This window comes from Hyalella azteca, unplaced genomic scaffold (genome assembly GCF_000764305.2).
Source record: "Hyalella azteca isolate HAZT.00-mixed unplaced genomic scaffold, Hazt_2.0.2 contig5102, whole genome shotgun sequence".
NCBI lineage: Eukaryota > Metazoa > Arthropoda > Malacostraca > Amphipoda > Hyalellidae > Hyalella > Hyalella azteca.
In genome coordinates this window covers 1-14,608 of record NW_025935303.1, presented here as the reverse complement: position 1 = coordinate 14,608, position 14,608 = coordinate 1, and the positions used below count along the sequence as shown (strand labels likewise).

At 38.3% G+C, this 14,608-nt stretch overlaps 1 protein-coding gene across 1 annotated transcript; it reads right to left on the bottom strand.

Annotated features, from left to right (window-relative positions):
* Nucleotides 1–10,161: 10,161 nt before the first annotated feature.
* LOC108671725 lies at nucleotides 10,162–14,600 on the bottom strand. Its single transcript, XM_018159295.2, has 7 exons — nucleotides 14,551–14,600; nucleotides 14,345–14,424; nucleotides 13,814–13,877; nucleotides 13,246–13,512; nucleotides 12,740–13,033; nucleotides 12,263–12,540; nucleotides 10,162–12,039 (listed from the first exon to the last, which is right to left on the bottom strand). Exons 2-7 carry the CDS (start codon nucleotides 14,396–14,398, stop codon nucleotides 11,599–11,601), a joined length of 1,398 nt encoding a protein of 465 aa, XP_018014784.1. The 5' UTR covers nucleotides 14,399–14,424; nucleotides 14,551–14,600; the 3' UTR covers nucleotides 10,162–11,598.
* Between the last annotated feature and the right edge of the window lie 8 nt (nucleotides 14,601–14,608).

The window sequence follows — 14,608 nt, the reverse complement described above, 5'->3', positions numbered from 1 at the left end:
CTGTTTTGATATACTTAGGTGCATCAAATCATCTCCGAGCGATCGTGCCAAAAGCGAGATACCTACGGCCGCCCGGGTGCATCAAAGAAGTCCAAGTATATCGAAATTAGGAATTTCGATATACGCGCATGCATCATTGTGAAAATAAATCTACGGAGAATGAGACCTTCTTTTCAGGATCTCTGCAATGTCCTTGCCCACTTTCGAGCGCCCGATGAAATCATTCAATCATATTCTACTCTTCCGGTCGATCCCTGTCTAATCCATGGCCGCCTCCCTACTAAAATTATGAAAACTATATTTCTCCGTCACTATTTGATTTCAACGCTTTTCTCCTTCGCAGCGGAATTAGTCAGATATTTATTTCTTCTACACATATTTATTACACGATTTATATCGGTATGTACAAACATCATGACACTTCACTCTTTGCTCTCACCTCTTTCGAACTCTGGTTGAAGAAACTGCTAGTCGCCCGCCGAGATTCGAACCTCTGCCAGGACTGTAGTCGAGTGCGCGCGACTATGCCTTAGCCCACTGAGCCACGGAGACGTCAGTCACATAGAGTCGCAGTGTTTGCTTAGTGTTGCGCGCGGTACTACCAGAATAAATCTTTTATTTTAAGATCAACTTATTATGTGATAGAATGGTATAGACGTCGTTCGTTAACATTACTATTGACAAAAGAACAGCAGTGAGTTGAAACAATTAACAAAATTGAGCTGCGACAATTGACCGTATGCAGTGTAGATTCGTGGCATTCATGAGCGGCGGCTCCACACAACCTCCTCCTGTGAGAGCACTCGGCGCACTGACCAATGGCCGTGCGGCGCACTGACCAATGGCCGCGCGGCGTTAGCCGCACAAATTTAAGTGCATCGAAGCTCGCAAGTGCATCACCTACTGATATGCTTAAGGGGCCGAAATTTTCTCTCTGTGCAGGTACGAACCTTCTTGGCGTCCTGTTACGTTCTTGGTTTCTAGCATTTCTTGATAAATGGCGAAACATTTTTGGTTTTCCTGGGAATCTTCACTCGTAGCAAAATTTATAAGGCGGCCACTGAATGCTATTATTTTTGCTTTAAGAGTCGCAATAAGGGAAACCCTTGTTAATACTTCAAAATGGGATAGAATAGCCAAACTATTTTTCAGCATCGGCCATTCACTCAGAACAGCTGAAACTGTTTTGAAGCTCACATCGTCTCGTTGGAGCTTGAAAGTTGCTGACATGAACTCGGCCAGATTTGTACCGTCGACGAATGCGTCTCTCATTGCAGCGGCGGTCAGCCTTTCTTCTTGGGTTAATTAACTTGGGTTTCCAGTTAACACAGCCATAAGCGTCTCGTTCTGTGTCAAGAGGAAGAATTACCTGCGAAGAATCTTTGGAATTTTGAAGAGGGTTCTCCTTCCTGTTAAAATTGTCGCTCCTGTTGATGAGCTGTTTGAGAAAAGTGTCGAAGCCGGAGCCAATCTTTTTTTCATCCATGTGGTCATTTATTGCATTCGGGTATAATGAATGTATGCGAGTTGCAATTATGCTCAATTCCTTTTTTCTTGTTTTTTTTTGTTACTTTGTGAACTTGCGATAAGACGTGACGAACTAATGTTTCCCTCTTCTTTCCGAAAAGCCGCTGCTGCGAATCCATGTCATTTTTCACTTCGAATTCTAATGAATCCAAACTCAGGTCCTAGTTTAAAGGCCATGAAGCGTCAGAGAAATGAGAGACTGCTGTTCTTGGTCGTAGATGATCCACTGCAGTCTCAACTTGAACGGCAGGCTCTGAATCTGGTTCAGCTGAAACAAAAGAGTGTGATAAATAGAAATGTAAACATGAATGTCACAGCACAAAAAGTTATTAGATTGAGAACTGGCAACATTCATCAAGCACACCATATTACTGGTGAGTTACTAATATGGTACTAGCATACTGTTGTATGCTAGTACCATACTGTTGTTATTAAGAACAGTATTCCTTGTCAAATAATACAATTATCTCCATCATATTCAAAAAAGTAACAAATTGGACATGACATTTTCCAAAAATATTTTTGTACTGGCATCAAATTCATATCAAAACCTAAATTTTGCTTTGTTATAAATACTCACACCATCGTTTCAGAAGCTTTCGAATCTGTATCGTTCAAGATCCCAGTAAGATCTTTCTCCATGACAAATTCTCGAGCATCATCTAAGTTGTCTGCTCCAGCCTCTTGAATGGCTTTCAGGACTTCTGCCAGTAACTCATCACTGAGACATAAATGCTTCTGGATTACAAGTTAATCCATATGTGAATCTCTGGAATGTCTGGATAGATCACTTGGGAAGATTAAAACTTATTATAGCTAAGATTTAATATAATATTTAATGCAGACAATTTTTTTACCCCTACCTTGGCCTGGTTGAAGAAAAAATTTTTAATAATGAACAAATGATGTTTTGATAGTTATTTGCTCTTTATTATTAAATTGTTCATTTAAGTAACAAACCACTTTATCAAAAATTAATGTAATCAAATTAATTTATAAGCTGGAATGATTTTTTTCCCTTCCACTTTTCAAACTTTTTTCTTTGGATGGGGACTGGCTTTTATATTTTATATTTATTTAAATAAATTAACGCGGGTACAATGAAAACTGTCTAACAATGAAAAGGTGCAAATAATTTCTCAATACAGGCAACTACTACACATAATTCAATCATTTAACATTGTCAATGAAATTACTCTGGTAAAGGCATTTGTTTAATAGCGAAAAACAATTTGTTGTTATGACATAGATTGGAAGAGCACATGAAGTAGCAGTAAATTCTAAACACATGATTTTATTGGTTTTAATCAATTCATACAATCCCATTTTTCTGTGATGGTTAACACTGTGCAGCTCAACAATGAAGTACACAGTAGTATTCTTCATTAACACAAGGAGAATTTTTCCTACTGCAAAATTTGAACCACTGTTTGGAAGAAATACCATCAATACTCGAGTGTACCATGAAGTGTGATGGCATCCATTTCAATGAGCTTTGATCGCATCCCTTTTCTTTAACTGCTTTCTGTATTTTTTGGCAATAAAGATCTCGTTGGTAAGGCAGAGCCTGGGGATGTGTAACTTTTGATTTAAAAATATTGCCAGAGGATAAATATGCTTGGAACATTTGATGTTTGGTGGCTAATGTTTTCTCTATCTTAACAAAATTATTCAATGAATGCGCACATTTCCGGAAATATGTTTACTTTCAAATCTCATTGACCAGACATGAATTAAGGGTAAGAAAGCAAGCGTTAACTGGGGATAATGCATCGAATTGTGATGCTTAGGGCGCAGTGAGGTCTCAGGGAATAGTTCTACACGCTGAGTGAGGTACTCAGATATACAATATTGGTGTAGTTCGGCAGAAGCTTCTCTTTTATGCAAGTTTGATTGAAGACCAGAGCAAGCTTTTTATTAAACTGTCGACTGTGGCGCCACCTCGTGACCTCGCGCTTAAATCTAACAAAGAAGTTATTGTCACGTTATGCCGCATAACGTGAAATTCACTGCAAGAAACCATAGTTATCTGACTTTTTTCACCGTTTTTTCTAACAGTGTAACATGCAGACTTATTCCTGCAATCACCGTGGTGGAAATTGAATATTAACATGAAATGCGCTATCAGTCGGGAACTTATGAGCACGAATGCTTTTAAAAATGCTTATGAGCATGTAAATTCTAACAAGTGCATTAATCCTGCAAATAATGTGCATTGATTCTGTTTCATGTGGAACATTTAATAATGATACAAATACTTTTACCTTCGAATTGAATCGGCTATAATTATGCCAAAGCCAAAGTGTATTAAATCTGATATGACAATTCAAGCCGTCTTATATTATTGCTTTTTATTTTCAGTGCATATCTGCCATATTGGGAGAATGGAAAGGGCAAAGCATTGGAAGATCTCCTTCGCTAATAATACTATACTTTTTTATTACAGCTTCAAAACAAAATTTAAATTGAGTCATCCAAAAAAAGACGCCTCAATACGCTTTCTAGACTGGATGTGCACATCAATTTGTGCGCCTCTGCAATTAAATTGCGGGTTGTTATAGATTTTAGTGCATAGCTTGGACCGGAGAGCATGCATGAGTATTGAAACTGGCAATAAACGCTTTGAGTAAATTATGATTGGATACTGAATGATTATTAAAATGTTGAAGCCAGCAATGTGTGTTTAAACTACGTTTACAAATTTTTTATAACCTGACTGTGACAACAGAAAAAATTGACTCAAATGACGAATTTTTTTAATGACACATATGTACTTGTCAACAGGCGGAATGTTATTTTACAGAATGATTATCTCTACAGATGTGAATTGCAAAATTTATTTATTGGACACAGCATCGAGAAAAGAGCAGAGCAGCGAGTTGAAGCAATTCCTCCGTGCACTCAGAAAGAGTTTTAGTCGTAAACTGCGTAGTTTTGTAATTGATAAATATTGTAAAATAGTATAAGGTAAATTATATTGTTATAGCCCATGATGTGAGTAATAAATTTTTGTCCATTTCCTTGAAGCTTCAAGTAGAGAAATTTCACATATTTCTCGATTTAATTTTATTCATTGAAGTTGAACCAAAAATGCATTATCATTAGCAACGTTACATTGCTTGCAGCATCGCTAATCATACAACCACGTAAAAATGTTATCAACAAGGCCTGATGTCTGCAGTAAAGGCGTTTTGAGTAACATATGGAAATTAAAAACATCAATAACTCAAAGAAAGATAGGTATAACTCTTGATTCCCGATCACAAATAATTCTGATCAAGATAAAAGAATCCCCGTTTGAAAGAACAAAAAACAAAAGGAAAAAAAATTAATCCTAATCCTAAAGAAAAATTGAGCTTCAGTAATGTCCAAAATGTTCGTGATTATTTAAAATCAAAACATAATAAACATAATACCTTGTCAACTTTTCAAGTAACATCGTCTAAGGTGTTCGGATTTCCGGGACTTTCCAGAGGAGACCATGATGGCCTTTCCTAATCGTCACTAAAAGACGAGGATGTGCAGATCAGAAAGATCAGAAAGAATTATCTAGGGAATGTATAATATTATTATCCATGCTCAGAGGAAATGTTGGCGGTGCGATTCTTAAGTTGTAATCGATATGTACTAGATATTACTAGATATGTACTAGATATGTAGTAGATATGAACAGTTGGAACACCGGCTGCTACACGTACAGCAACCGTAACAGCACCTAGCTGTATAGTCCGCAGTTTGTAGACCAGGAAAGAAAGAACTCACGTAACTGTAAATTTTAGCATAAGTTTCGGGCCGTAAGTTTCAGCTGGCGTTCCCATCACGAGGACCTATAAAGGAGGGCTAGACTTGAGCGAGTGAGTAACCTCTTGTCTTAGTCGTCTCCACTGATGAGACCACACCTGCATGTGATGTTATTTTGTCAGTTCACTTCATGAAGCACCTTTCATGCAGCTGGAAACCAAGCGATTCAAAGAATTTAATAAAATCCACCATAAATACCGGGCGTTCGACTAATGTGCAAAAAAGGAATAAATCAAAATGAATTAATTAGAATTTTTCAATTTTATTTGTATTTTAAAAATAATATACGTTTAAAAATTACTTTTTAAAGACAACACTTCCAAAGAATCCAGTGTCTCCAATCTTACAGATGTACAATGAATTTCTCATTTAATTTTCGAATATTAAAAAAATTATCTTTTCAAATTTTTTAATATAAAATTTTTTTAATATATAAATTTGTTTTCCAAAATTATTTATTCTGTTAATTGATTATGCATTGCCTCTGACTTCACACAAGTGTGCAAAATTTCAGATCAATTAGACAGGGAAAAGTGTGTCAAATATCAGTTATAAGATTTGTAGCTGACAAAATTATTTTTTAAATTTTTTAATATTGAAAAAAAAATTTCATTTTTAAAATCATTTATTAGACATTTGATTCATGTATTGTCTCCAACTTTACACAAGTGTGCAAAATTTCAGATCGATAGGATAAGTAGAAGTGTATTAAATTTCGATTACAAGATGTGTAGCAGACAAACAAACAAGAAGTGAAGTTTAAGAGAAGTGTTGTAATAGGGGTTTTCCTTTAACAGTGCGCAGCATTGATATGTCAAATACCCTATATCTTACTTATGAATGAGTGCCCTAAATTGCATATTTTGAACATAGCGCTGAGCCACAACCATCCTAAGAACATAAAAAGGAATCTCAGTTTGACATCTGATATTGTACGTTTGTAAAATTTGAATCTGTTCTACAGATATTGTCAAAAAATTTAGATCAATAAACACAGTCCAGCTGTTGCGGGAGAGCTATCAACATAATATAGGCTATCGCCGTCTATTAGGTTGGCGATAGTGAAAATTGATTAAAACCAGATTCGTTCAGAGTTGAGACTTGCAAGATTTTATTGCGAAGCTAAAACTAAGTCCCTTAGGTGGCTCACTCACAAAAAATAGTAATCTCACTACCAGTACATCCACAAGCCAAACAACACAGATAACCTAAAGTCAAACAAATACATTGGTCATGCTTGGCAGCCCGACGTCTTCTGCGTATCTTCTTCAGTCGATGAAGGTTCGCAACATGTCCGTCGAGACTAGTGCGTCACACTGACGTAGTAGACCTAAGCGCATCCGCTTATCACAATCATTGCTTGACGAAGTTTTGGGCTGCCAGTGTCCTATCCAGAAATTCAGCTATGGTCACGGTTGCATTCACCAATGCAGAACACTAGACACCCTTTCTTTTCACTCAGAGTAGGTTCAGGTACGTAGGTAGACTTATAGTAGAAAGAGCCCACTTCCACCTGAAATAATCAACAATTGCACGGGAAAATAAACGTGAAGTTTACCCTTAAATTACTGGAACAGAGGAACTCAATTGGGAATATATCAGAATTGATCTAAGGAACACGAGGTAAAATATATAAATTGAAATCATTAACTTCCCAGCCATTGGTATTGAGCCTGTTCATGCTTAGTATTACCACAGCACTTTATAGCAGCATAAACTAGGAAGACAAAATTCTTACTATCGGCTAATAAGCTTACCCGCCACTCAAAAGGAAATCGTGAGAGGTAAAATGGTTGCAACAAATGAATAGACAAAACAGGTAGTTGAGGCTAAAAAATTATCGACATTCAACTGAATACACGTTACGGAGCCTTGGCCACCACAACCGCAACCGCTGAGCGAATAAAATAAATGGGAGTCAACGTTGCCCATTCTACACATTGCCAGCGTGAACCTGGTAAACAAATGACGGACAAATAGCGCAGCTACATTCTCCCCCACCAAGACCAAGGATCACGCTGGAGAATGCTACTTTCACAACGTTTAGCCTATTAAGGCATCTCGGCTCCAAGTTTCAAGTTAATACATTAACAGTCCTACGTTCACAAAATTCCAAGCAATTGACAACACTAGACGAGTCACGAAATACGCTCAGGAAGTTTCGAAAGACACCTCTTCATATTACCCCAATTCGAGCTTTTCCGCATTCGCTTCATCTCAATTACGCTACACAGGTCGTCATAAAATTTTGGACGACAAGAAACGATGAACTTCTCCACCAGCTCACGACTCTTCTCAATGTTCTTGCCGGGATAACAATGATAGTATGCGTCCTCCAGGCGTGTTGCGAACTCCTGAAGCGTCTCATGCCGACGCATTCTAATAGTTTCCAAGGACTGCGAGAATTCCGCTGGGGAGTCGTTCCGTCTTCGCCCTCGACGTCGCCTGCGTCTAGAACTGGAGGCTCGCCGCCCTGCATCAGACGAGTAATCTGACTCCGATTCATCCGACGTGTCCGAAACTTGGGTCGTGCAATCAGTTCCGCTAATACGACTCGACGTCCCAGGAAGGTCGTTCTCGCTGCTCCATTGCCACAACCGTATCTCGCTGGAAGATGACCTCCTGCCGAAGCCAGAGCCGCCCAACTTCTCTGATACCGTCCGTGAAGCCGGGTCTGGCATTTCTCCACGAGAACTTATTGGAGAACTGCATTCTGACATGGGATCTTCACACGGTTCAACGTACGTTATAGGAAATAAAGGTATCTTAGTCAAGGACGGCAATCGGGACCCTACTCCAGACGAAACTTCCGGGGCTGGTTCCAGTAGTGGTTGCCGAGCCGGAACTGCCAAAGAAAGGTCAGTCATATCAATCTGATCAACTGCGATCACTGAAGCAGGAAGTGCTGAAAGGTTCAGTTCGTACTCTACGGAGTGCAACTCCACAGCAGATGTCAATCTCAGTTGGTCATCACAAGCCTCACGATAGTGCACAGGTTCCTCCTCAAACAGCATTGCTGGGGTGTCCATTTCCGGGCAATCCCCCAAGCTGTGTCCAGGCTTGTAGCAAAGAAAACACGAATCGCCTGCGCACTTCGTCGATACGTGGCCCCGTAGTCCGCACGTCTTACAAACTTTCCGGTTGGAGTTGGTGAAGACCAAGGTCCTTCTATGTCTTCTGCCGTAAGCACCATAGCGTGTTCGCCTTAGATCCTGTAATTGAGCGGGCCGAGTCGACACAGCTAAGTTTTCACGCTTCAACTCTTCAATGACGTTTCCCAAGTTCATAAGGCAGGACAACAATCGCTCAAGCAACTCTGACATTTCGAACAAGGTGGTTAGTGCAGATTGGCAGAATACAGGTCTCTAACTCGATACAACATATGAAAGTCGTTCAATCAACTTCAGAAGTTAATGCGCTCAAATATCTCCCCCGAAAAAATTAATCCCCATACTGGCCACCAAATTATATGTAGCGGGATAACTACGCTCCATATACAAAGTTACTGGGTCTCTGCCCGCGGGCCCTAGCGCACGAGGATTAATCAGACTTGATCAACGAAGTTTCATAGGCCACAACGTATATTTGAATTACATAGAGAAACCACAAGGACGACAATAGATTTTAAACTAAATGCAAGTAGGTTCACGAATGCAGATAATTTACAGACATCATACACAGATATGTACAGACTTTATAAGGTGGTTAGTGAGGCAAGGGTAGGCTGCCTACTCCTATCAGTTGCTTCTCGAGAACACTATCTACTCTAACTTTTTCTCATTAGTCTGTGTCAGAGAGGTGCGGCGGCTGAATAAAACTAACAGCATTTTAAGCGCGGCCAAGGCTGGCCCGCTACACAGCTCCTTGCTTATATTCACTTGCGCAACTTAAATTTGTAACCAAAAAATGCATCGATCTCCTTTAACATCAAATTAAAATGAGTGCACCGTAAAATTTTGTCATTTCTGCAGTCACTGCATAAAATTGATATGAATTAAATTAATCATATAAATCACAGTCCATTTATGCCTTGTCCCTCCAGTTTCTATCTTACGCTAATAAAAATAAAAAATAAATTCTGGACACTTTTGCGCGTAATCTAAACAATCCCAGGATTTGGAGCAACACCTGGACTCAGAAGGCGATCACTTGAGTCGGCGTTGTCAAATTTCCCTGATGAACCTTCGGTGTTTCCCTCCACAAAGGCTTCCCATTGCAACAACAGAAAGCAAAAGTATATATGAATGCAACTATTACGAAAATGGTGACAGCAATCGACAGAGCAATAATAACCTGAATCATTTTGTTCGAAACAATATCTTCTCTCCCGGCTTGGCTGCCATCTGTTTCTGTTGTGGATTCTGGTGGGGATGACGCTGTGGATTTCCATTCTTTTCCAGATTTTCCACCATGCGCACGTAGTAGTTAGAGTGACAGCTTATCTCGAGCCTACCTGAAGTTCAATGAAGTAGAGGGAGCTGATATACTGGCGATTGATTTTCGATTCTGTGACCCGTCACAAGATTAAGTGGAATTTTTTTTGCAATGGCTACCGCAGAGGTATCAATTACATCATAATTATTTTCTCAACAATCAATTCAAAATTTCAAATTAACTGCATAATGTCATATTCTTTATGAAGAAATTTATATTTAAAGCGATCGCATTTTTTAATATAAGCATTTTACTACCTATAAACTGTTCATTATGGTGTTCATTAAGGCAGTGTTTTATAGAACGAAAGCTCAGGTAACAAATCTTTATTATAATCTCATACTCTTGTTGTAAAATATTATAGAAAAAATTTCGCAGTATATTCAGGATTTAAAGTAAAATTCAGGATTTAATTGACAATCTGTGTTGAAACAATTTATAAAAGTTGCCATTTCAATCATTAACAAAATCCTCTCTCATTTTGTAATTTCATATGAGTTTCAATATATTTGATGATAACAAATGACTCATCAATCAAACACTGGCGCATCTAAAGACACAAATTACGACTAAACACAAATGAAGCGTTATATCTTATCAGTGTTTTTAACAAGAAGATGTACGTCCTAAATATTCGAAACAATAAAGACAGAATGAACACTATTGTCATTTTATAGGCGATTTTACTGCACACGTACATTTTTTCGTTGGGTTGGACCTGCAGTGCAGCTCATCAAAGGGAAGAATAATCCTAGTACAACTGAAGTGACGATGAGACGTCGACAGGATAATTCAATTAAGAACTTAGAGTAATCATGTACAAAAATAGATAGTAATTATGCACAAAAATTAATAAAATAAAGTTCGTTAATGGCCTCATACATGTATATATTTTCAACAAGCAACATGAAGATACACTTTTACATTTCAGTTAAAAATTTGTTCATTAAATCAAAAAAGATTAAAAACATTAGTTTAAATTTAACGATCTTAGTGGAACTTCTAAGATAGCATGCAGGTGGCAAAATAAACTATTTTTTATCTTAACCTAAAACTTTAGTTGTAAAATGATATAAATTTGTCATGTTTGCTTCTTTTTTAGTTTATAAGAAACTTCAACGCATAATACATATGCAAGAATTGCAAGTTGATCCACGAATATATTTTCTCGACGATAAAAAAAGTCATTCTGAAGTCTCTTCTGACTCGCCGATTAGATAATAAAGGCACTATACTGGACCTTTACGATAAAATAATCGCAACTCATGTAGGAATAAATACCCTCGATTTTATGAGAAATCCAGGTTTATGAGCGCATAGCGTTGTTTTTACTTTATTACTATATGCCCTCTGAAATTTAAGATTGTTCAACAAATGAATTTAATACGTATGATTCCTTGGCTTGTCTTAATAAAGCAGTTCGGAAAAAACGAGGGTAATTTGCATAAGTGTCACTAGACTCTTGCTTAGAAAATAATGGGCAGACTTTATTTAGGGCTGACGCCAATCCATATAAAATTTATTCAATCTTTGTCATTCAATTCATACCATGGACACCTAGAAAATCTATTTAGATCAATAAACGCAATTAAGCTCTCTGCTCATATTCTATAGTGCATCCGAAAAATTTAACCAAAATGTGCATCTATCTCATGTTACAGCAAGATGAAATGGGTGCACCGTAGAATTTTGTTATTTCCGCAGTCACTGCTTAAAATAAATATGAGTAAAATTAATCATACAAATCAATTTAATTCCATTTATGCCTTTTTGTTTTGGTTTCTATCTTATGCTAATAATAATGCAAAGATTATTCTGGACACTTTTTTAGATAATCTAAACAATCTCGGATTTTGGAGCAACACCTTGACTCAGAAGGCGAGCACCTGGATCGCTGACGGCGCCTTCTTTCGGGAAATGTGCAGGATTTACATTGTCATTAGAAAAATCCGGGATATACTTACCCATTTTTCTGATGATTTTTTCTTTGTTTTTCCCAACAAAGGCCTTCCCTTTGCAACAGCAGAAAGCGAAAATAAATATGAATGCAACTATTCCCAAAATGGATGCAACGATCGACAGAGCAATGATAACCCAATACGTTTTGTCCGAAACAATATCTCCACCCCCGCCTTGGCTACCATCTGTCTCTGCTGTGGATTCTGGTGGAGATGGCGCTGTGGATTTCCCTTCTTTTCCAGAATTTTCACCATCCGCGTTGTTCGTTGAAACAAATATTCCTGCTTCGTTACTTTCTGACCCGGATGCATCAACCGTCTGAAATAATTGATGGTTCTTTACTCCCAGTGACTGGAGGAATTACAGTAAATGAGTGAAAAACCATTTATTTTATAAAATGAATAAATTATATTTCTGCTATTTTAATTGTTAGTGAAGCCCTTGGCTGGTTGTTACTAAAAATTTTAAACATATTCTTAATGCAGCATTGCTTCAAACTTATTTATTTAAACACACACGACACCTGGGATAAGACACACACCTTTACTCCAATGCGGTATTTATATCCAGGTCTCAGGTTTTTAATTGTGTAACTATGAAGCTCGGCAGGCAGGGTATACGTGGTGGCTGCAAGAGTAGAGAGTTGAGCCTTGGGTCCTTCCAGCTTATACTCATTCCTTTCAATGTCGTCAGGCAGCTGAGCCTCAGCCACCGTCAGCTTGTAGTTGACCACTTCAACGCCCTCAGGAGGTTCCCATGCCACCGTCAGGGAGGAACTGGTGCTGCCTATGAGTTCCAGGTTGGAAGGAGCCGGGAAAGCTTGGTGGAAAATTGAATAGATAGAATGAACGCATAGAAACGCATTCACCAACCAAACTATTGGAAAACAAGATTAGTAATAGAGAAAAAAAATCTCAAAATCCAAGTGAAATTCAGACAGTGTACCGCTAAAACTAACCGATAAATCTTGAAAAAGTAAGATGTCAAATTTATTTTGGAACTTCCTGGTAAATCTTACTTTTGGGCTGTGTTGGAATTTTGGCGCAAGTTTTCGTGCTCTTTTCTTCTCCAATCAAGGTAGTAATGCAAATTTCATAAAGAGAGTGATGCTCCACATTGCTCAGGCGATGAGTCAAGCCATTAACCACAAAGGTTTGAAGTTCCCTAGGCGGGGTCAAGTCGTTCAGGTCGAAGCGTTCATAGGTAATACTGAAACTAACGAGAGGGCAATCTGGTAGAGGATAACGCCATCCCACTGAAATTGCCTGGTCGTTTTCGGCCTTCAGGTTGACGTCCGAAACAGCCTGTGGAGCTAAAAAATTTATTAAATAAGTGTTTCTTAATAATGAAAACTAGGCAACTTTGTTGCGGACTCAACCGGAGTCGAATAAGAACAACTTCTGCCATTCCATTTGAGTGAACAGAGATATTTAATAAATTATTTCTATCTTTCTCCTCAATATTTTCGGTTATGCGGAATGCAATATTCATATTGCATGGAAGTTGAAAAAAAAATTCAACTACCTCCAGGTTCGGTGAATTCCCTTTCAGTAACTGGTCCTTGTATGACGTTCCCTTCACCGTTCAGCAGGAAAACTTTCGTCTCGCATTTGCTGCAAGGAGGCAGCTTCTTCTTCTCCTCCTTCAAGGCCACGAGGCTCTCATCATCAACAATGTGAGGGTCAGGGAAGATGTTCAGAACTCTGTACCCGCAGCGCTGCTGACCGTCGGGGAACTTGGTGATCACTCTTGTCACGTCGTCCAACGGGCTCTGGCATTTCGCAAGCATCGCTACGAAAGGAAATTAGATTAACTTTAAAATTGTTTAAAATCATAACAAAGAGGAAATATTCTAAGTGATACGCCAGCAGCGCAAGCCAATGAGTAAAATATCGACAAATACAACCCGTCATCGCTCATATTTCAAAATCAAGTTATATGTTCTGATATGAGACAGATATTCCATGTTCCTATGTTATGAATCATATTACCTATTCAATTGAATATCTCTATACTTTTTCTACCACACATATACGGCCCATAAAGTTCCAGATAAAGTTTATGTACAATTTGGTGATATATTGCGCATTACCCTGTAATTTTTCCTGACTGCATGAGTTGTCGGGATCATCGTTGTGAATCGGCAATCCAGTGACCTGTAAGAAGAAAATTCAAGTAAACGGACCGTGATAAACCTCGTCCGTGGAATATTATCTACATAGAATGATGGAATGCCCGTCATTGAAGTAGCACGAATGAGATTTTCAAATGAACATGCGAAAAAAGGTCGAGGTTGCATCAAGCAGCAACATCAGGCAAAGCGTCTGTTCATCCACGAATTGGAGGAGTCATGCAGAGGGACGGACTTTTGGTCGAGGTTCTACCTCGACGCATTTACACAACAAGTGGCACATGACCTCGTTTAAAGCATACATCAACTTTGATATTTTCAATTTTGTTTTGTCGCAGTAAACCGGTTCATTAAAGGAATTAAATCTAAAATTCAAGAGGTAGCCAATTTAATAGTTTCATGCGAGTGTATTTTATGGGAACTAACAAAACCAAGCACAAATAATTGTCTACATTTCAAAGTTTTTTCTAGTGATATGGGTTGTTCACTTACTTGTAATGCCAATAGGGTCAGCAGGACGACCAAGATTTGCCTCCAGTTTTTCATTTTGCAGTAAGGGTCGAATGTTGAATCTGAAAAATATCGATTTAAGATCTTTATTATTCATGACTATAATTTATTTATTAGATCACTGAAGCATATGCGTGAAACTTTGACTAGCATATACACTACTTGAATAAACAAGTTCTATACTCAACTTTTTCTATAGAGATTATTCTTCTCTTCCGCTACTTGCTTCTTCACCTGACCAACCTG

Coding starts and splice junctions, on each gene's coding strand:
- LOC108671725 (XM_018159295.2), bottom strand. CDS start 14,398: ATGAAAAACTGGAGGCAAATCTTGGTCGTCCTGCTGACCCTATTGGCA. Junction 12,541..12,739: donor AATTCCAACACAGCCCAAAA/GTAAGATTTACC, acceptor TTTTCCACCAAG/CTTTCCCGGCTCCTTCCAAC. Junction 12,040..12,262: donor AATACCGCATTGGAGTAAAG/GTGTGTGTCTTA, acceptor CAATTATTTCAG/ACGGTTGATGCATCCGGGTC.